We start from the raw sequence: 22,493 nt of genomic DNA, 5'->3' as shown, positions 1-22,493 counted from the left end.
CAAAAATGAAGTTCTGCCCTCAAGCTTGCAATCTCATTGTGTGGGTCTGTGTGGGTAACAGGAAGCTGTACTAATAAGTGTATGGGGTAGGAGGGTGAGAGAGGTTAAATAAATGCTCTTTGAAAATTTAAGAGATCCCTTTCCCATAGGGGGCAGGGCTACGCCAGGCAAAGCTTGCTTAATGGAGACAGAGGCAACCAACGGGCCTGGTGGAGAGAGAGGAGGAAGGCCAACGGAGGTGCCAGAGGGCAGAGAATGGATCTGGGAGCCAAGTTTGGCTGGAATGTAAAAGGGCAGTGGGATTGCAGTGTGAAATGAACCTGGAGAGGTGGATGGGGGAGCTCTGATGGTTGGGAGAAGAGCAGACCTGCCAGTCAGGGCAGCTTATGAGGGGAAGGCTGGAGGGAAGAGAGGCCAGAGACGGAGCAGCTGAGGCACTAGTGGCAAGAGGCAACGCGGGGCTTGGCCAAGGGGCCGAGGCAGCAATTGTCAACTGTTCATGAGGAGGTCTCTGGGCTTCCCCTCTCCAAGCTGTGAGCCAGTGAGAATTTGTCAAGTCCCAAGGCTCATCAGGCCTGAGGGTGACTTCTGGTGATTCACAAAGCACAAATCCTAATTCCAAAGGGAACCCAGAAAGCATTGCCAAAGATTACAAGGCACTGGGCAAGACGCCGAGTACCTTAATTATAATAATTATAGCTAACATTTATATAGCACCTTAAGGTTTGCAAAGTGCTTTGCAAATATTTTTTTTTATTACAAATATTCTTATTTGATCCTCCCTCACAACCCTGGGAGGCAGACATTATCATTATCCCCATTTTATAGCTGAGAAAAACTAAGGCAAACAGACTTGCCAAGGGTCACTCAGATACTGTGTCTTGAGTCAGGATTCGAAGTCAGGACTTGCTGACTCCAGGCTGCTATCCACTCTAGTCTCAGGTAACAGGTGGTGTTTTTATCACTTTTGTCTATCAAAGGTGCAGAATTCATTCTGAAAAGCATTTTGGGGGAATCGAATAAGAAGGGGGCATCTGAACAAGCTTTGGATTCGTGGACGCCGGAACACAACAAAGGGCAGCTAATAAGAGCTGAAAAGATTTGCCTAAATATGTAGCTTTGTTTGGCTCAGTGGGGCTTGTTACAAGAATCGTGTTCTCTTTTCCTATTGGTGGTAGGAGTGGGACTCAAGGGAGGAAAAGAAGCTAGCGATAGGGTGGCCACAGAAAAAAAAAAGCCAAGAGTCACTGAAGCATTTGTGAAAAATGCCCTGAAGAGTGAAGGAAATTCTGAGGGAAATAAAGGCAAGCAGCACAACTTGCAAAGTAACACATTGAATTTATTATTGAACTTTCACAAAGCAAGCTACCCATAACAGATTTGTGTTCTTACACACAATCCTTTTTCTGTTCTACTTTGTATCTCATTTCCTAGTGTCCATTATATTTAGGATGAAAAATGCAAAAGGTAAAGACAAGAATGTGTTTGCCTCAAGTCTTGCAAAGCCACTCGCAAGGGTGGTAAGCTGAAAAGAAGGGAGACGTGGGCAGGACGACTCCCTGTCCTCACGCAGCTGGGTACGGTGGGGAGGAAGAGTCACCGTGAGAAGAGTCCTGGTCCATACTGAGAAGGCTGTTGGAGACAAAATCCCAGAAAGGAGCAAGAGACCAAACCCTTGGCCTTGGGTGTGTGGACACACTTCGGCCACCGAGTTAGCGGAACAAGGACTCCCAATCAATGACTGGCACTGGGTTTTATGGGAGAAGACCTGTGCCTTAATCAAAAAATGAAATAGGGCAGACCAAAGGGGGCCTGCTAGGAAGGCGGCCATCTGGGAACGCCAGGCTGTGGGCAAGGAGGCAGCAAAGGGCACCAGGGCTGTGCCAGGACACAAGGAAGGCCCAGAGGTGGCTGGGACACGGATCACAGGCTGGGGAAGCGCGCTCCCGCAGGGGAGGACCGCCTCAGTTCCCTGGACGTCTATCCGCTTGAGTCCAAAGCATATGTTCACCTGACATCCTCTTATTAGGAAAAGGGGAGGGAGCAAGAAGGGGAAATTCTATTCTGAATGGGGAGGGAGGGCAGAGGCTGCCACTCACCCAGCCTTGGGGAGAGCGGGTTTCAAAAGGCTGCTCAGGCAAAGAATGAACAGGATATCCCAGGGACTACAAAGCGACACAAGTTTGCCCAGAAGGCATGGGAAGCTCTCAAGAATGAAATTCTGAAGAAAGAAAGAGATGGAGGTGGATCCCCTAGGCACTGAAGAATGGACAGTGGACAGGAGCAGCATTGCCATCGCCTGGGAAGCACACTGACTTTGGACTCAAAGGGACTTGAGGTTGAGTGCTTCTGCTACCCTCTGTGTGGCCCTGGGTAAGTAACTTCACATCTTGGGGCCTCGGTTCCCCCACATGTCAAATGAAGGAGTTGGCTTCAATGAGCACTGGGAGAAGAGTATGGGGCTGTGAAAGCAGCTGAAGAAGCCAGAATTGACAAGTGAAGAACAGAAAAGCGTTTTGTTTTCTTTTGTTTTGTTTAGTTAACAGGAGGAAAGAGGGTCCCAAAGAAGGGACAAGCCCACTTCAGTGGGGAGCCGGAAAACAGGCACGGGCGGAGCTACACCACAGAGCCTCTTCGGTCTGTCTGGTCCTCCCACTTGGAGATTCTGTAGGAAATGCAAAAGACTAAACAGCCAGCATGAGCACAGCAGCTCAGGCCGCCTGAGGCTTCACATGCCCCTCGACTTCCCTGGGCCTGCTGCTTCATCTTCAATTGGGAAGCTTGCACGAGCAGCTTGGGGTCTTTGGAGGGTCCTGGATCTCTTCTGCGGCCTGGTGAAACCGATGGGCCTCTTCTCAGAATGAGGTTTGAAAATGGATAAGATATAGAGGATTAGAAAGGAAATGATGTCCAGCGAAACACTTCTCAAACTATTTTCAATGGCCCCGTTTAAGAATGCCTGGTCTAAATGGTCTCTGAAGCTGCTTCTAGCTTTTAGGCCGCGATCCTGATCTCACCACGCTCCTCAGAATGGAATCTATCTTTGTCATTGAACTGAATAAACACATAGCTAATAAGCGTCAGAGGCAGCGCGTGGAGTCCGATCTTCCAGATTCCAAATCCAACGCTTTACCCACCACACGGCGTAGAAATCAAGATTTCCAAGCCGGTGGGAGGGCGGAATCATAAACCGAAAGAGAGCTCAGAACGGGTGGGCTTTGAGGGAAGATCATTTGGGTTTTGGAAATATCTTTCTGAGGCACTGGTGGGTCATTCATGTGGAGTGGTAGAAGAGGCAGCTAGGATGGCGCGATGTGCGCGCCTGAGCGGTGCACGCGCGCGCGCACACACGCGCACACACACACACACACACACACACACACACACACACACACCCCTCAAACAGAATGATCACTGAATTAATGGGAATGGATGCAATGGCTAAGGGGGAGGATGGTAAGACCAAGCGGCCAAGCTTGAGACACTGGACACACAGAACAGTGACTAAGTTTAGGAGAAAAGAAATAGGGTGGGAGGCAATAGTCAAACTAGGAGATTCGGAGAGATTTGGGGCTATTCATGATAAGGTAATTCTTGAGTAGAGAGACTCTGCCAGGCAGAGGAAGGTGAGAAGAGATTCGGAGAGATTTGGGGCTATTCATGATAAGGTAATTCTTGAGTAGAGAGACTCTGCCAGGCAGAGGAAGGTGAGAAGAGGGCATCTATAAAAATAAGCCACAGCAGGGAACCTAGGCCAGGGGGATGAACAGTCCCCAGGGTGGGTGATCTGGAAGAGAGGTGGGTCACAAGAACCAAAGAGCTGGGGAAGGCAGATGAGAGGAGAGGGCCAAAGGACCAGTAAAGAGCCTTTCTGCTGGAGGGGAGGCCCATCGTGGGCCTGTCTATATGTTGTGATGCTGCTGGTGTCTAATGAGAGCTGAACTATTACTGAAGGCCTTAACACACTGATTACACTTATAGGGCTTTTCTCCAGTGTGTATTCTCTGGTGGATGATGAGGGCTGAGCCATGACTGAAGGCTTTCCCACAGGCGCTGCATTCATAGGGCTTCTCCCCAGTGTGAACTCTCTGGTGTTTGATAAGGGATGAGCGCCGGGTGAAAGCTTTCTCACATTCATTACAGTCATAGGGTTTTTCTCCAGTGTGAGTCCTTTGATGTTCAATAAGGGATGTGCTTCGAGTAAAGGCTTCCCCACATTCCTTACATTTGTAGGGTTTCTCTCCAGTGTGGATTCTCTGATGCCGAATACAAGTTGAGCAGTCACTGAAGGTTTTCCCGCATTCCTTACACTTATAAGCTTTCTGACCTACACGAATTCTCTTACACTTAACTGGGTCTGAAAACTGCCTGAAGATTTTCCCACGTGCCCCATGTGTTCGGGGCCTCTCTGCTGCTGGGCCCCTCTGATGGGGGTCGGATTTTGAGTCTGGACCTAAGGCTCTCCAAGCTCCATCCAGTTCATGGCCACTCTCCCCACAGGCAATCTTGGGGGGAAATGTCATTTTCCTGAAACTCCTTGGGAACAAAGCTCTCCTGGGACTCACTCGAGCAGGGCTGACCTTCTGTCTCCCCAGCTTGTCCTCGTTTTCACCTACTTCTCTCAATGTGGAAACTGGAGCAGCATTCCTTCTGGGCCTTTTTGTTACTGACCCTGAGAGTGGTATTGCTTCAGAGATATCTCCCAGAGCAGCAGGCTCCTTGATCTCTGTTCTGGTCTCCCAGGCTGAAAGAAACAAAGAATAGGTCTTTTACCAGTCTAGAGGAAATGAGGGAATGACACGGAATACCATGACTCCTGAGGAGCTGTGACCTTGTTCCACATGGAGAGAGGGTGAGAGGAAGAGCAGAGGGAGGGGGAGACCAGCCTTCTAGGAAATGGAATCCTTTCCGGAAGGCTGTGGGCAACACAAGGAAAAGACAGGTTTGGATGAGCAGAAATCTCACAGCAGGAGCAGAGAACAAGCAGAGGTTTGGAGAAGGCAAGATGAGATGGGAACTCTGGGAAGCAGGGCAAAGAAATGGGTGGCACTCCCTTGGGACTTCCAATTCACTTTTCCCCAAAGCCCTGGGGGCTCCTGATTCCTCTGGACTCCCTGGCACCCCTCCCCGACCCTTCTCTAAGTTGTCTTCCCACAACACAAACTCCCGGAGGGCAAGCACTCTCTCTTTAGGGGCTTGGCATAGTACCCAGATACCACAGGCACCTAGGAATGTGCAGGGCAAAGAAACAATGACCCCCAAGCAGAGGGGATGGACAAGGATCTCTGCTGAATGCCTCTAGGCCCATCTCTGGCTCATAGGATGGTGGCGAGTCTGAGGAGGGGTCCCTGGGGAGCAGATCAGAGATGCCATCACACCAGTGATCACTTCTAAACTCCATTCGTCTCCACCCTCACTCTACTACCTGGGCAGCTGATCCTTGGGTGCAGGGCCTCTTCGGTTCCCTGGACAGCCAGGATCCGGGCTTCTTTCCCTCCATCCAAGTCAGGGATAACATCTGGTCTGGGAACAGGGACTCCTGGTGGGGAAGAAATGAACATGGTCATGAGAATGGAGCTGTCGGTCTTTAACCTTGTGGCGTGGGGGAAGAGGAAGAGATGATTCTGGAGAAGATAGGAGAGGAAGGCCAAAGTCAACGGGTACTTATAAAGCACCTACCACGTGCCAGGCACTGTGCCAAGTCACACCAGCAGAATGCCTACACCGTTCTACGTCCCTGCCTGCTGAAATCCTTCCCTTTCCCTTTCAGCCCTCACCTCCACCCAGCCCAGGCTGAAAAGGGAGCTCCTTCGGCCTTTTTCTTATAATTGGAAGAAGTCTGGGAGGCCAGAGTCCATCTTGGATATGAAATGATTCCTTCTCCATCAGACTCTGTTATTGGTCTGCTATTAACCTCTGCTTCAAGGCCTCCAGCGTTGGGGAACCCCCTACACCTCACAAACAGCCCATTCCACTGCAGGATGGCTCTCCCAGGGATCAAACCTTGATGAGCCCTTTTGCAATTTCTAACCACTGTCTCCTGGTTCTGCCTGCCCAGGCCAAGCAGCACAAATCTGGTCCCTCGTCTCCTGGGAAACCTCAATACCTCGGCATGACTGATCAGAGACAGTGGGGCCCTGGGGTGCGGCACACCCGGCCCACGTGGCCAACAGGGGCAGGTCTTGATGAGATCACACTGCACCATGCATCTGTCCTCTCAGAGAAGGGGGAGGCCCCCCCCCTCCACTCAGTGATGAACATTCTCAGCCCTGGTCACACCCTCACATCCTAGGGAGGAGGAATACCTGGAGATCACCATCCAAACCCCGTTCCACACCTTCTCCCACCTGATTCCTCCTTGTGCCTTTAACCCTCCCATGATGAAGCTCCAACCTAGCCACAGCCGGATCTTCTTCCTCGGCGCCTTCGGGAATGCCCGTTCCATAGGAATCCTAGCCCCCCTCACCTGAAGTCTTTTCCTCCCACATGCCTTCCATGTACTAGTTTTCCCCATGGCGCAGCCTCCCTGGCCACCTTTTCCAGCACCTCCTTCATTCTCCTTGGCTCCCTGGACAAGGCAGAGGAATCAGAAGGCTCTCTGCTCTTCATTACTAGCTTCTTCCCCTCCTCCTTTGAGACTCATGCAATTCCTATCTACCACCTCAGCCAACTTCTGGGAGCTGTGGTCTAGGGTCCTCCGGTCATTGCTTTCCCTGGCCAGCTTAGACTTTTCTTCTCCTCCTCTACTCCCGTCCCATCTTGGGGGCCTTCATCATACAGTCATTCTCCCTCAAACACCCACAACCTACTCACCTCCCGCTTCATCTCAGCACACCCCTTCCTCCTGCCATCCCCCACAAAAGCATCGCCTCTTCATTCAAGAATTCCTATGTCCAACAGTCATCTCCTGCTTTCCACCTCTCCCTCTCCTGCCCCTCACCAAACTACTCTTAATCCACCCTGTGACCTCCAATCCCTTGACCCCTGGATTCTCTTCCAGGTCATCTCCTTTGCCCTAGCCACTCTTCTCTTCTCCCCATCTTGCCTCCTTGGTAACCAACTTCACCCTCCACTGCTTTGGTCTCCTGAATCCCCAGCCTCCCTATCATATATGGCTGATCACACCCACCGGCTGCCTTCAATCCGACCCGCACTGCTGAACGAAGGTGGCAAAGATCAGGCAACCGCTCTTACTGGGCCACTCACACTGCATGTTACATGCTTCAGCTGGGCCCTCACTGCTGCTGGGCAATCCGACACCACTTCCCTCATCAGCTCACTTTCTCACTCTCCACTGAAGCTCTCACCAACCTTTTCAGCCCTCTTCAAACCTCCCATGGCTCCCCTTCCCCCTACCCTCTGTTAAGGGCTAAAATTCTAGCTAGTTTGTCTAAAATATCTAATGAGTGGTCGCCAATAAATTATAAGCTTTAGCAAGAGTTAGGTTTTTAAGCATTTATTAAGGAGAATAAGAATTTGGTAAAGAGAGAGAGAAAGGCCTAGATTCCTATCTATTAAAGGGAGAGCACATTTCTAGCTCCCTTCTCCGCCAGCGTCCTCAGGAAAAAAAGACCGAGACTGAGCGCCAGTCTCTTCCTTCCTCCTCCCACTAGTCTGCGTCACTTCCTGATGCCTGGTCTTGCCCTCAAAGACCTTTGCTTCATGGGCAGAACTCTTCTACAGTAAGTATTCAGCAGGTGGAGTTATTCCAATCATTACACCTCTCAGCTGACACCCTTGCCTCCGCGAGGCCATTCGCCATGAACTCCCCCTTCCACATTTCCTGTTTGTCAGGTGCCTTCTGCCCCTCTCCTCCCTTCCCCGTCTCACATGACAAAGTGGCCTTATTCCTTACCAATGCTCACCCCCCCCCCCACAGGTGCTCAAGTGGGCCCTCTCCATCCCATCTCCTCCAGCAGACGCCCCCTCTGTCATCCCCTCTTTCAATGATTTTCAGTCCCTTCCTGTCTACAAACATGTCCGTGTCTCCCCTTTCCTGATCCTTCTTGCTAACTTTCATCCAATTTCTCTTCTGCCTTTTTTACCTAAACTCCTGAAAGACCAATTACAACCAGTGCCTCTACTTTCTTTGTTCTGTCTTCTTAAGCTCTTGCAACCTGGCTTCCAACCCCATCATTCCACCAAAGCTGTTCTCTCCAAAGTCACCATCTGATCCCTTAGTGCCCCAATCCATTGGCTGTTTCTCAATCCTCATTCTCTGCAGCCTTTGACCCTGTTGATCACTCTCTCCTCCTTGGTGTTTTCTTCTTTCTCTTCTTGTTGTTGGTTGTCCTTCATTCTTGAAGAGGCCCATGACATGGAGGTGATGGCATGACTTGCAGTGAATTGGAATTAAGAGAGGGAGGGCTGTGTAAAGTCACCAGCTTCACTCTCTCCTCCAGAGCTATCTGGGTCCAGTGGCAAAACACATCAGGATGGGTGGAGATGGCCCTGGATGTTTGAGGCAATCGGGGTTGAGTCACATACCCAGGGTCACACAGCTAGTCTGAGGTGAGATTTGAACTCAGGTCCTCCCAACCTCAGGGCCAATTCTCTATCCACTGTGCCACCCAGCTGCCCCTCTCTATTCAGGACATTTGTGTGTGTTCTATTCTCTCCTGGTTCTCCTGCCTAACAGCGCCCTCTGCCTCCTTTGCTGAATTCTTCTCTAACCACACACCTGTGCCCTCTTCTCTTCTCCTTCCATACTGCTGCACCTGCTGATCTCATTGGCTCCCATGGATTTCACGACCATCTGTATGCAGATGACTCCCAGATCTACCTTTTCTGCTCCCATCTCTCTGCTCACCTTCAGGCTCCTATCTCCAACGGCCTTTCAGGCACCCACACTGGATGTCCAGTGCACATCTCCAACTCCACATGCCCTACACTGAACTCATCTTCCTCCCTAATTCTGCCCCCACCCTGGCTCACAACCTGATAATCTCCCTGGACTCCTCACTTTCTCCCCCTCGCGCCCATATGTAAGCAGTTACCAAAGCCTGTTGACTTCAGCTCGGCAGCATCTCTCCTGACACTGCCCTCACCCTGGTTCATGCCTTCATCATATCGTTCCTGGTTTACTGCAATAGTTGCTGAGGAGAGGGGGGTGTTCTGCCTGCCTCACATCTCTTCCCACTCCAGGTCATTCCTCAGTGATTTTCCTAAAATGCAGGTCTGACCGTGTCACCCCTTTTCTCAATAAGCTCCAGGGGCCAATATAAAATGTTTTATTCGTTCTTCAAAGCCGTTCCATACCTGCTCCCTCCTGCCTTTCCAGTCTTCCTCACATCCTCTTTGATCCTGTGACGCCAGCTTCCCAAATGCCCCATGAATAAGCCCCTCCATCTCCTCTCTGTCTCTCTGGTCTGGAATCCTTTCCTTCCTTACCTCTGGCTCCTGGCTTCTGCAGGAAGCCTTCCCCGACCCCTCTTGTTTCTGGTGCCTGATCCATCTTAATGACTTCCTATTTATTCTGTCTAGGGTTTTCTAGACATTAAATTCTGAGCTCCTTGAGGGCAGGGACTGCCTTCTGCAGCACTTCATGTTGACTGACTGAGGTTATCTTTGCACCTCCCTTCATGTCCTCCATGTTCCAGTCCAATTATCCTACCATCCTTTGCCCAGCCTCTTCTCCCATCTAGAATCCTCGTCCTCCTTCTGTCTTCTAAGAGAGGCAGCCAGGGGCACCACAGGGCACAGAGTGCTGGGCCCATCCCGCCGCAGACGCTTACTAGTGAGGTGACTCAGGGTGGGCCCCTGAGCCTATCAGATTTGGGGACATTAATGGCACCTATGCTGCAGGGCTGTCTTAAGGATCGCGTGAGACTGGATCTGTAGAGCACTTGGCACAGTGCCTGACACACCGTAGGCAGCTTTAGAGAATCCCCCACTTCCTCCAGGGTTCTGCTCCAGGACGGCCCCTCTAGGGCTTTCCAGGTCTCCCAGGGGTCAGCCCACTCCCCACCTCCTGAAATCACCTTTCTTTGACTATCTGTGCACATGCTGTATGCCAGCACCCACTGAGGTCGGCTCAGTAGCATGTGTGTGTGTTCAAGTAAGAATTTCACAGGTTCTAAAAATACTAGAAACTGAGAAATGAAAGAGGATCCACTTGGGAGAGATCAACAGTGGGGCAAGCCTCTCTTACCCACTGACACGAGGTTCCAACACTTCTCTGGCTTTGTATCCTTGCACGTGTCTGTCTGCTCCCATTCCACCTAGGGGGAATAATCCTGTCAGATGCCCACTCGAGGGCTTTCTATTCACAAGAGTGGGGAAGTACCGAGGAGATACGGTGTGATGCCCTATGCTGACCCTGAAGTCCTGAGACTAGGACCAGGGCTCAGGCGGCCAGAACTGTAACTGGGGACCAGACCAGCCTCCACGGCAGCACAAGAAGTGAATAGACATGGAACCTTCTATTTCTTTGGGAGGGATGATGGTGAAGGGTTTAAATTCCACTGTTCCCACCAAAAAAAGGAGGCTGATGCAGGCCTGACGGGCTTCAAGAACAATAGACATGGCCACAAAAATGTAGACAGAAATCATAATAAACAGAAATTAGGCAAAACTGAACAATGTGGAATGGTTTTACTGAGCTGGGCTCCCAAGTAGACCTAAGAAAATACAGCCCCCTTTCTTCACTCTGTGTGCATGTACGTGAGTGTGTGTGTGTGTGTGTGCGCGCGCGCATGCGCGCGCTCGTGCACACATGTGTTCTGAGGGTTGTGGAGGTGGGTGGGGAGAACTGTGGATGAGGAACGTTGCACGAACTGTCAGAAGCAGCCCATGTGGACCTTGGGTTTGCTAACATAGACATTTTCCCCTCTTTAATGTGCCACTTAAAGGCTCTCTGGATGGAGGAAGGAAGGGATATATTCAGAAATGAGATATGATACAAAAAGCATCAATTAAAACATTTGAAAAGAAAAAACAATAAAAATCCAAATGTTTTTTTAAAAGAGTTTGTGTTGCATCATCCATCTGGCGCTGGTGGCAGTTAAACTGCCGGGTTCCGGAATCTGGCCTTTCAAGCGACTATGGGGAGGACAAATCATGTCTTCCCTGAGTCCTTGTTAGTGGCAGTGCCCAGGGCCCGTTTCTGGGCAGACTCATTCAGGCACAAAGGCCAGAACGTGGGTCAGCAATCACATGGTGATCATTTAGCTGTTGGTGGCTCAACGAGCAGGGGAGAGCTCTTCACTCCACTCCTCCCTGGGGCTCTAACCGACTCCCCTGGCTGGAGATATAGCTAGGCAGAGCACCTAGAGGTGATGGAAAGGAACAGGCATGGAAGGGACAATGTGGGACAGGGAGTGAGGCAACTAAAACTCACCTGACAACTGGTGTGCAAGAGGACACTGGGCTTTTCTTCATCTTCCGTGCTCCCTTGGTGGGAAAGGCCCAAGCCACGAGGAGGCTGAGCTGAGGGAGAGAGAAGGAGCTGTGAAGAAGCCCCATCCTGTCCAAATTCTCAGGGCCAGAAATCCCCTCACACTCATCTGGTGTCATTCCTCCACTTTCTACACATTGAAAATTACTAAGACCATAAAAGCAGCTCCATCTTCTCCTAGCACTCTCCCTATTGCTTTCCTGGGTCCCAGTTCTTTCCCTGTGGTCTTAACAGGTTTCAAAGCAATGATCTCTGGCTAAGAGCCAGGGCCGGGGGACCTCTATTAATAAGAGCTGGCCATCTGTAGAGCATTTTAAAGTGAGAGATGGCTTTTACATATACTATCTTATTTGATCCTCATGGTATTTGCGTGAGATTATGATTTGTACTGTCAAGATGAAGAAACTGAGGCACAGATAACTGAGTTAAGGGACTTGACTGTGGTCACAGACCCAGCAAGGACCTGGGGCAAGAGTCACACCTGGACGTCTCCTGACTACTGAGTCAATATAACATGCTGCACCCTTCTGTGTTGCAGTCACTTTCATGTAACCAAAGAATCTTTTCTGGGCCAAGTCCTTTTATTAATCTGCAAAATAAGGATTGAATAAATATGTAAAGTTTAGAGAAAACAAGCGTATATGCTCACAAGACTTCAGTAACAGTGGCACAATAAGATTTGGTGGATGGTTCGGGAATCGGGACCCTGGCTGCTAATCCTGAATGAGTCAGGAGCTACGTGACCTTGAGCACTTGTAGTGTTTAGTGCCTCAGGGTCCTTAGCTATAAAAAGGGCACAACCAAAGACAACCTATTTCCTAGGACTCTGGGGAGGAAAATGAAACAGTTTATAAATATAACATCTGGTCACAGCCACTTAGCAGAGCACCTATTCACAGGTGGGATGGCAGACAGCAGTGCTTCTGCAAGGAGCCCTTCTCTGGGGTTACACGAAGGAAGGGTAGGTAGTGATTCAGCCATGTCTAGCCTAGCTCCAGAGCCATAGAGGGCCTCATGAGGAAGAGAGTCTCTCCCACTCATCCAGACCATGTGTTGCTGTGCATACCAAAGGTTCGAGGATTGGGCCCACGCTGGGCTTCCAGATACCACGGTCAGCTGCTGGCCTCCCTGCCGGCAGGAAATATTCCTCCTTTCTTCATTCACTCTCCCCTGTCCGGCCCACGCTTCCTTAACACTCACCTCCTGCCTCAAGCACATGAGGCAAGTTCTCCACCAGGGTCACAACCTCCTCGCTGTTGTCTGGATGCTGTGCCTTCACCCAAGCCTGGATGTCTCTGGGCAGGACGGTGAGGAACTGCTCCAGCACCAAGAGCTCCAGGATCTGCTGCTTCGTATGAATCTCTGGCCTCAGCCACTGCAGGCAGAGTGCTCGGAGCCGGCTCAGGGCCTGGCGGGGCCCGGCCACATCTGGGTACTGAAACTGCCTGAAATGCTGCCGAGAAGTTTCAGGGTCCGAGGGCTCCTCAACCAGCACGCTCTCTTGCTTCCCAGGGGCATCTGGTGTGTGCAGGGAAAGGAGTTGGGGCTCCAGGACAGCCACAGCCATCACTTCCCACAGGGACAGACTCTTTCTGGCCGGGTCCTTTACTCTCTTTCAAAGTTTTCTCCCCACCGGGGGGCCCATTCCCGTCAGACTCAGGCTGAGCGCCCGTATACTCTACTAAACATTGCTGTGGGGAAAGATGTTTAGAAGTCAGCAAAAAGTAGCCAGTAATTCTGGCCACAGCCTCATCCCAAGGTTCTGGAGAAATTGCCGAGGCACTCAGATACACAAATGGGCAAAAAGTCGGCCCCAAGACACATCTCTGCCCAGCTGCTAAACAAAACGCAGTGGCTTCCAAGTGGCCCCAACGTGCGCGCGCACGCACACATACACAGTGTCTGCCCACATGGACACCACACAAAGTTTGCTCAAACAGAAAGAGATGAAGAGATATGGACTGCCAAGGTCATCTGCTCTCCCCTTTGGGGACCAGAAAGTGAACTGTGAGGGGACTGAAACTGATGGGAAAGCAATGCCTTAAGTCCCAAACGTAAACAATCTACCCTGGCTTGCTGAGCCTCAAGTCCCCTCCTTCCCCAACACTTGGGAAAGAAACTGTTTACGCTATATAGGTCATGGGGAGGAGGCCTGTGCCTGAACCCTGACTGCAGGCAAGTCCCCGAGTCCTGAGGACTCTCAGTTTCTTGACTGACAACATGAAAAGGACATAGAGTTCTGAACTATTATGATCTGAAACACTTCTTTATTATAATCAAGAAAAAGGAGCCATTTCTGGGCCACAATTGTTGTACAAGAGTAGACAATGTGGTTCCTGTAGTTCCCAGATGAAGTCACCCCTTTGTTTTCTGCACGTGAAGTCCAGAGTCTACCTACTTCCTAACCCACCCGGATCATCTTGTCTGTGTGTCAGGAGTCTGGCGGGAGGAGCTTCCAGCAGGTGGCCTGGGCTCTAGCCCAGCTCAGCCACCTAGCCTCTGGAGGCCTCACTAGACAACACCTCAGGGCAGCTTCCAGGGCCAGACCCTACACCAGGCCCACCACGCCAGAGGGGGAAATGTCAGGCACGATGCCGAGCCTATTTCTCTTACTGAAGAATCTTTGAGCTGTCCGTGGATCACCAGGAAAGGGGTGGAATTCACTGGCTGCGAATTCAAGCCAGAAGCTCCCATTGCTCTGTTCCTCTAGGGTTTGCCAAGAGCATCGTCCAGTTTACATATGAGGACGTGGAAGGGCAGGGGGCGAGGTGGGTCTCTATGTGTGTCACACCCCTAGGAAGGGCCAAGGCAGGGGTCCAAACCCAGGCAGGTCCTTAGGCTCTTCTTCCAAGTGTGTGTGTGTGGGGGGGGGGGCGCTGGGGCTCAGCTCAATGATTCAGGAAAGGGGTATGGGAGGGGGGTCTTTACTATGGACTAGGCCTTTGCCTGGATTGATGGTCAGAGGGCCTGAGTTCTGCTAAGTCGCTTCATCTCTCCACACCTGTAAAAACTAAGGTGATCTCCCATGTCTTTCAAGCCCTATGATCCCCCAAGGGGAACCGTGGCCCTGCTCCCTGAGACCCCTGTCCTAGCCTGAAATCCTCCCGTGTATCAGGGGAAGGGGTGGTCCTTAAGACCCCCTGTCTCAAGGCCCCATTCTTGAGGCCCCCCCAGAGACCCCCTTCCAGAAGGGCGGCCCTTCCCCCCCCCCCCCGCCGCGTCCTCCCCCTCCCCCAGGACCCAACAGCCAAAGGGCCGCTTCTCCCCCACATCCCTGAGGGTCCCTCCCCTCCATCACGACAGGCCGCCCATCCTCCCATCCCGGAGGGTCTCCCTCCCCTCCATCCCGGAGGGTCCCTCTTCCCCTCTCCCCCAGACCGCGGCCGGCCGTACCGACGAGGACCGGGAGGTGAGACCGGGTTCCGAGCCGTAACACACCTGAACTGCAGCCAGGAGCGGGGGCGGGGCTGCGCGCGCAACCTCAGCCTCAACTGCCGCAGGCGGGTTCGCACAACTACGATTCCCAGAAAGCCACGGGGTACGCGGCCGCCCAATCACGAAAGGCCCTCGAGGCTCTGCCCCTTTCCTCTAGGTTCCCACGGCTCTCGTCGCCTGCCAAGCGGTCCTCGGCTGGGGAGGGGGCGGGACACGGCATGCATTTTCACCAATCATAGGCCACGCGCTCTCGTCGGTTCCCTTCTCCCCCCTTTCCCTGCCTTCCTGCCCGCCCGTTTGGGCGTCTGTCTCCATGGCAACCGCTAGGCAGCCTCCGCCTCCACCTGTCCCAGCAGGCTCCGACACTTCACCTTGGGGTTCGGAGCCGCGCTTCCCAGCCTGGACTAATCCATGGCCTCGATTCCCTGCCATTACATTCAGGATTACGCGCCACTGTGTGCCAGACACCGTGCTTGGCGCCGGAGACACCAAGAAAGCCCTCCCGGAGCTCACAGTCTAATGGGGGAGGCTACAAGTGGGCAGTGCCGTACAGACAAGATATAGACGGTGTATAGGGATATGTGAATGGGAGGCGATCCACGGAGGGAAGGCCCTAGCATCAAGGGGCAGCAGGAGAAGCTTCCTGGAGGTGGGAGCCCGGAAATGGAGACTAGGAGGGGAAAGCATTCCAGAGTGTATGTGTGTGTGTGTGTGGGGGGGGGGGGGGAAGCAGCCAGTGAAAATGCCCAGAGTCAGCCCCTGGGGTGTCCTGTGTGAGGAGAGCAAAGGACGATGTCATGGGACCTCATGGTGGGGGTATAATAAGGTGTAAGAAGACTGGAAAGATGGGAGGGGGCTTAAATGTCAGAGGACTTTACATTAGGTTCCCAAGATAATAGGGAGCCACAGAGTTTATTATAGGGAGTGACCCAGTTAGATGCAGGTTAGCAAGCTTATCTTGAGGGCTAAGTAGAACATGGATTAAAGGTAGGTAAAAGTCGCGTGTATTCTCATACATTTGTCCAAGAACAGGGCTCCTGGGCCCTGAAACAAAGCATTCTAGAGAGAGAAGGGGTTCAGGACTATGTTCACTCTGTGAGAACAGATAACTCAGATGATCGGCATCTATTTCCTGAGATCCCCTCCCCCACTTCAGGCCGGGAGTTGCCAGACTTTCTCTGTTAAACCACAATATCAGTGTTCATTCTCCATCTGGCACAGATCCAGCCTGTAGACCTCTGTCTTTTCTGCCTCTGAAGTAAACCTTGAAGTTTGGGTATTTTGAACAAAGATCCACATTATCTACTTCCCCTCATGTGATGCTTTTCTCCTCCAGGGTACAGGGGAGTGCCATTGATTTGATTCTGAGTTACAGAATCAAGATTGTGGATTTGGGGGAATCTCTCAACTCTATCTCAGGGTCTAGGCACTTTCCTGAAGGAGCAGAGATCAAAGGCCACGTGCATTTGGAGTTAGGTACACCTATCGACCACTCCCGATTCCATGGCACTCGGGGTAAACATGAGGTACAATGCATAGCTCAGAAGTGCTTAATTCCAAGGACTCTCTGCCCAAGCCAGAATGAAACACAGGTGATGAGACAGCAAAGAATGGACATGTACTTTAAATTTGGAATTCAGCGTTGATCATGGGGAATTAAATGAAGCAGGAAACACTGTCACCACCCATTTCCCAAGGTTATCACACCCCACTCTTGAAGGGACCAGAGGCAGGGGGGTTGCTCTTGAGTTTCCCCCTGCATCTTTAACACAATGAGAGACCCAACCAGCTTCGGTCACAGCAGGGAGGTAGGGAAGGCCACTATGGGACTGTTTAAAGCCCCTCTGTCTCATGTAGACATTTGCTCATTTTTCTCAGGACCTGGAGAGGCAGTGGTGAGGGGGTCCCATAGCCACTTTGGGTCTCTGTGCAGTTCATGTTTTCTTTTCCTCTTTTTTCCCCCCTCCCATCACCAGTCACTTTTTTCTTTATTCTTTTTTTTTTTCTGCCACTCCAGCCGGAAGGCTGCCTCTCAGCGAGACTTCATGTCACTGTTGACCCTCTAGACTGACTTTCCAGTTGCCTCAAAAAAAAAAAGGGGGGGAGGAAGAAAGGCAACTCTACCTGTGTCAGACCATGGACAAACCAAAGTTGGCCTGGAAGTAAACAATAAAAGACAGGGGCCATCTCTTACACCCATTACATGCCTTTTATAAAATGGCAGTCATTCCCTCTTTCATTTAGTGATTTATCTATCTGTTTATTTATTTTTGCGGGGCAATGAGGGTTAAGTGACTTGCTCAGGGTCATACAGCTAGTATGTCAAGTGTCTGAGGCTGGATTTGAACTCAGGTACTCCTGAATCCAGGGCCGGTGCTTTATCCACTGCGCCACCTAGTGGCCCCTAAAATGGCAGTCATTCAATCATAAATGGGCTCTCCCTTCTCAAGGACTGAAAGGGTCAAATGCTCCTTTCTTTCCATTCTTGCCCATCTCAGATGTCTTCTATCAGTCCTGCACAACACTCCAATCGCTGCTAATCACAAGGCTTCCTACTTATAGTTTTGTGACTATTGGCTCATTGGACTGTGTATACATTGCAGGATCTCTGTCTATTCTACATAAATTCACAAGCTGCAAAAACAGAATTATGACAGACCAGTCAACTCTGTTGGAGGACGCCAGCTTGTTTGCAGATGGATAACTTAGGGAGTGGATCCGGTAAAGTCAGGATCTCTCAAGAGATGCTGCGGAATATTCCCAGATCTAGTTTCTTCTCATCCCCTTTATCCCCACCCTCTTTAATAATTCTGGTCTGCTCACTGGATGTCAATTTTCTTTACAATTAAAATGATCTGTCTTTATCTTGGGAGAAGGTATAGGCTGTACTGGCTCACAGGGAAGCCAAAGCAAGGAGCCCTCAATTGTGAGCCGTCTCCTTTGATCTGTCACTTCCCTGAGGCAGGAATTCTAACCTCAGAATTGAGTATCACACAATCGAGAACTAGGAACAGGGAACATGGCTTAGAGGATGAACAAAGTCTTGAGGTCAGAGTTCTGATGTGCAAAGGGCAATGACGACCAAGTGTCCACATTGCTCAGCATTAATACAGTGAAGGCCCAGGAATGGAGGCCACCAGGTTACTTAAGAAATTTATAGCCTGAGTGATTAGGGACACCCAGTCTTTTTTTAAAAAATCATCTCAAGCCCAGGACTGATCAGAATTAAATACCTCAGGGGGTGCTGAATCCTTAATACTACAGTTTTGGAGTGGGGAGTCTCTTCTTAAATGTCATTAAGGCTCAGTTCTTCACAGACCCATTCATTTTACCTGAGCTCTTCAAACCAGCTTGTGGACAAGACCACAATGGCCACGCTCAGCCAAATTGAAGGGAGAGAGAACTTGGGCCCACTCATGGATTCTCACCCTCACTCACTCAGACGAGGGGAGTTGCTGAGGATTCTGTCATTTGTCTCCACCTCCTTGTGCCCCCTCCCCCCATTCCAGTTTTCACAAAGAGTCTATCAGCATTAATAGTGAATGTACACTGAATCCCAAGGCCTTTACAGGCATGTTGAGCAGAACATTCTCCAGCCACTCGTAACCCTGACAAGGACGAAATCTGTTCTCAGAATTTGATTTATGAATGTCAAAGACCCAAGCGTTCACCTGATGGAAATGATAATGAAAGGCTTATCGCATTAACTAGGAGGAAGGCAGGGGAGAAGGGGAGAGTCCCAGATCTGAAGCCAGAGAATGACTGCACACACGAGTGACTCCACCATCTGTTCCTCAGTTTCCTGATCTGTAAAATGAGGGGGTTTAACTCGATCACCTCTAAGCTCCCTTCCACCTCCATGATTATATAACCCAAAGGGAAGGACGAGCCTATGGTTTCTCAGAGGGGTAAACTGTTTCCATTATTTACAGTCTGTGAACTTGTGTTCGAACCAATTTTTTCCTCTATTTGGGTTTTAGGTTGTGTTAGGAAATGAGGCCTTAGAGAAACGTCTAAATGTAAAACCCAGGAGGTAATTTCTGTGTTAAGTATTCTCAGTGATCCATGGATATTCAACTGATGATTGTCAGACCTACTTGTTTAGCCCTAACCTCTCTGCTGGCTTCCACCTGCCTAGGAGACATCTCAAACTGGATGACTTGTGGACATCTTAAATTTAACATGTCCAAAATGAACTCGTTACTCCCTCGCCCCAAATCCCCCTTCCAAACATCCCCATTACTACTGAGCATGACTACTGTTACCTAGTGTTGAAGCCTAGGTGTTGACTTCTCACTATTCCTCTCCCTGCCCCATCTGTTGTCAAGGCCCATCAATGTCACCTTCTTCACATCTCTTGCATGTACACATGTCATCTTTTCTAACATTGCCACTCCCCTAATGCAGGCCTCCATCACCCCAATCCTGGACCACTGCAATAGCCTGCTGGTTAGTCTACCTGCCACAAGTCTCAACTCACTCCGGTCCATGCTCCACTCATCTATCAAAACGATTTTCCTAAAGTGCAGGTCTCACCATGTCGCTGCCTCACCCCTCAACTCAATCAGTACCACTGGCTCCCTAACCCCTTGAAGAGCAAATACAAAATCCTCTGGCATTCAAAGCCGCCAGTAACCCGCCTCTCCTCCTCTTGCCAATCTTCTCACATCCCTCCTTGCACTTTTGGACCCAGTGACAGTCCCTGCTGTTCCTGGAAAAAGACCCCCCCCCCCAGTCTTGTGACTCCAAGCATCTTCCCAGGCTGTGCTTCAGGAATAGAACGCTCTCCCTCCTCATCTCTGACGCCTGGATAAAACCTGCCTTCTCCAGAAAGCCTTTCTTGGTCCTGCCTAATTCAGGTGCCTGTTTTTGTGGATTTTCCCAAAGTCTACTTCAAGCTCCAGAAGGCGGAGGCTGCTTTATCCTTTGAATCCGAAGTGCTGGGCACAGTGCTTGGCACACAATAGGTGCTTACACATGCTTCCTGAATGGTTCTGCTGACTGTGCTCTACAACAGTGTTTCTCTGAATCGCTCTGTCTTACTGCGCAATAACCTTCCATTAGGTTAACAGACCATAGTTTTTTCAGTCTTTCCCTAAAGGATGGGCACCTTCTTTGGTTTTAGCTTATTTTTGCTGCCACAAAGAGGGACCTCTGTTTCTGTCTTTGATGTCTATATGATGTATTCCTAGGAGTGGGATTTCGGGGTAAAAGGGTAAGGGACGGTTGCTGCGTCTGTCCTGTACACGTGCAAATTAAATTGAAAACAGCAGGAACACGTCACAGCTCTGCCAACAAACGGTGGTCCTGGAAGTCTTTCTTCCTGCAGCTCCTCCAACATGAACCATTTCTATCATTTTTCATTTCTGCCATTTTTCATGGAGTGAGGTGAAATCTCAGCAGTTTTTATTGGCATTTATCTATTAATGATTTGGAACATTTTTTCCACAAATTTTCTTTAGAAAATTCCTTGACTGATTATTTTTTGAGAATGGCTCCAGGTCTTCTATATTTACAGAAATTCCCCATATATTTTGGATATCAGACATTTATTGGTGATATTTGATGTAAATATTTTCTGATTCGGTCATTTGACTTGTTTTGATTTTATCCTCATAAGAGCTTTTAAATTTTGCTTACATAAAAGTTTCTATTTCTCTTTTATCATTGCTTCTAACCCTTGTGTGGCTGAGAATTCTCCCTCCTACCCCTAACTGTGGAAAGTACTGAATGTCATTCTATTTTCTTGTTTTTTGTTTTTTTGTTTTGCAGGGCAATGAGGGTTAAGTGACTTGCCCAGGGTCACACAGCTAGTAAGTGTCAAGTGTCTGAGGCCAGATTTGAACTCAGGTATTCCTGAATTCAAGGCCGGTGCTTTATCCACTGTGCCACCTAGCTGCCCCCATTCTATTTTCTTGTGACATTTTATATTCAAGTTCTCTAATCATTCTGAGTTTATTACGTAATATGGTATAAGAGATTGGTCTAATTCTAATCTCTACCAAATGCATTTCAGTTTCCCCAGTAGTACTTGTCAAATCAAATACCAAATGATTGTTTTCCAGTCAATCAAGAAACATCTGTTAAATGCTGACTATGTTCCAGGCCCTGGGCTAAGCTCTGGAGACATAAAGAAAAGGAAAAACATATAATGCCTTCTTCAAGGAGTTCACATTCATAAGCATGCAAGATATACCAAGAGTAGAGAGAAGGTCATGGCGGGGGTGGGGGTGGGGAAGACAGAGGGAGAGCAGGCCCAGGAAAGGCCTCCTGCAGAGGGTGGACTTTCAGCTGAGTCTTCAGGGAAGCGAAGGGGTAGAGACAAGAAGAGAGAACCTTACAGGCGTGGGGCATGAGGTGTGAGGCACAGTCACTGAAAATGCAGAGTCAAGAGATGGAGGATCGTGTGCGAGGGACAGGAAGACGTCCGGTGTTCAATGGATTGTAAAGCACATGGAAAGGGGTCAAGTATCCAAAAAACTGAAAAGGAAAAAGAGGCCTCGGGTGTCCAAGACACTCTATAGCTAATGCTTAGTTTTTAAAGTCTGTCCAGTCTATACACTGGGCTCCCCTTGAGAGCCCAGAAACAGTCTTGGGCTCATTCCTTAGACATGATAGCCCACCTCCCATTTCAACGGCTGTCCCCCATTCCAGGAATGGGAAATATACATATACACACACACACACATATACACACAATTTATCATCTCTTTATAAATGTGTGAATATTATATGTGTTGTATATGTATGTCTATACACATACATACATACAATTTATCATCTTCCTAGCAAATCTCAGCATTTGGACATATACCTGTATAGCTTCTATTCATTTTTTGTTTATCTCTTGTGAATTCACCTTGTTTATTTTTTATTTTGGTAATTTAATTTTCCTGTTTTTCCTGGTCAGGTTGGCTAGTGGTTTACTGTTTCTATGTTATTACTCAGTTTCTGTTTAGTTCTGTTATCTTTTGTACATATTTCCTTTAAGACTAATTCTGTGTTATGGTCCATACGGGATTTGTTTATTCTATCTGCCTTTGTACATTTGTCTATTATTCCTTTAAGTGCTATCTGGCAATCTAATTACATAATAAAGAAGTGTTGAACTCAAATATTAATTGGGGGGAATGACACAGACTAATCCATACACACAAGGATCCCTGCATGTAATGTCATCTCTATTTTATTCAATATCTCCCAGTTACATCTTTTTTTTTTTTTTTTTGGTGAGGCAGTTGGGGTTAAGTGACTTGCCCAGGGTCACACAGCTAGTAAGTGTTAAGTGTCTGAGGCTGGATTTGAACTCAGGTCCTCCTGACTCCAGGGCCGATGCTCTATCCACTGCGCCACCTAGCTGCCCCCCCCTTACATCTTAATCTGGCTCAGCTGATCAAGTGTTGCTCCTAACCACTAGACTGACTGACAGGGAAGCCGAGCTCCACACTTCTATTTCTCAGTGATCTTAGTCTGTGATGGCTCTTTCCAAGCAGCATTTTCCTCTTGCCCCCTTCCTCATTTTTTAACCCCCGTCCAGGATTCCCAGACTCTCTTCTCAGAAAAATGAATTAACTGGGGCAGCAGGAGGCAGTGGGAAGCAGATAACCCTCACCCTAAGGAGAATGACCTTGTCTTTTATCCATCATGCTACCATCCTTTTGAA

At 49.6% G+C, this 22,493-nt stretch overlaps 2 protein-coding genes across 2 annotated transcripts in view; both read right to left on the bottom strand.

Moving 5' to 3' along the window:
* Window positions 1-22,493, bottom strand: part of LOC122741570 (zinc finger protein OZF-like) — a 73,504-nt gene continuing 51,011 nt past the window's right edge. Inside the window, exons 4-5 of the mRNA XM_043985198.1 lie at window positions 20,241-20,250; window positions 1-4,395 (exon numbers count right to left, since the gene is read on the bottom strand). Coding sequence (XP_043841133.1) covers window positions 3,903-4,395; window positions 20,241-20,250 — 503 coding nt within the window. The 3' untranslated portion in view covers window positions 1-3,902. The remainder of the gene's footprint in view (window positions 4,396-20,240; window positions 20,251-22,493) is intronic.
* On the bottom strand, window positions 4,518-14,860 carry LOC122741571 (zinc finger protein 215-like). The gene is made up of 5 exons (XM_043985199.1): window positions 14,789-14,860; window positions 12,596-13,086; window positions 11,339-11,427; window positions 5,426-5,539; window positions 4,518-4,744 (listed from the first exon to the last, which is right to left on the bottom strand). The coding sequence occupies exons 2-5, from the start codon at window positions 12,960-12,962 to the stop codon at window positions 4,664-4,666; spliced, it is 651 nt and encodes a 216-aa protein (XP_043841134.1). The 5' UTR covers window positions 12,963-13,086; window positions 14,789-14,860; the 3' UTR covers window positions 4,518-4,663.

This window comes from Dromiciops gliroides, chromosome 2 (genome assembly GCF_019393635.1).
Source record: "Dromiciops gliroides isolate mDroGli1 chromosome 2, mDroGli1.pri, whole genome shotgun sequence".
Lineage (NCBI taxonomy): Eukaryota > Metazoa > Chordata > Mammalia > Microbiotheria > Microbiotheriidae > Dromiciops > Dromiciops gliroides.
Note: the sequence above shows the minus strand (reverse complement) of the source record. Positions and strands in the feature narration are given on the sequence as shown.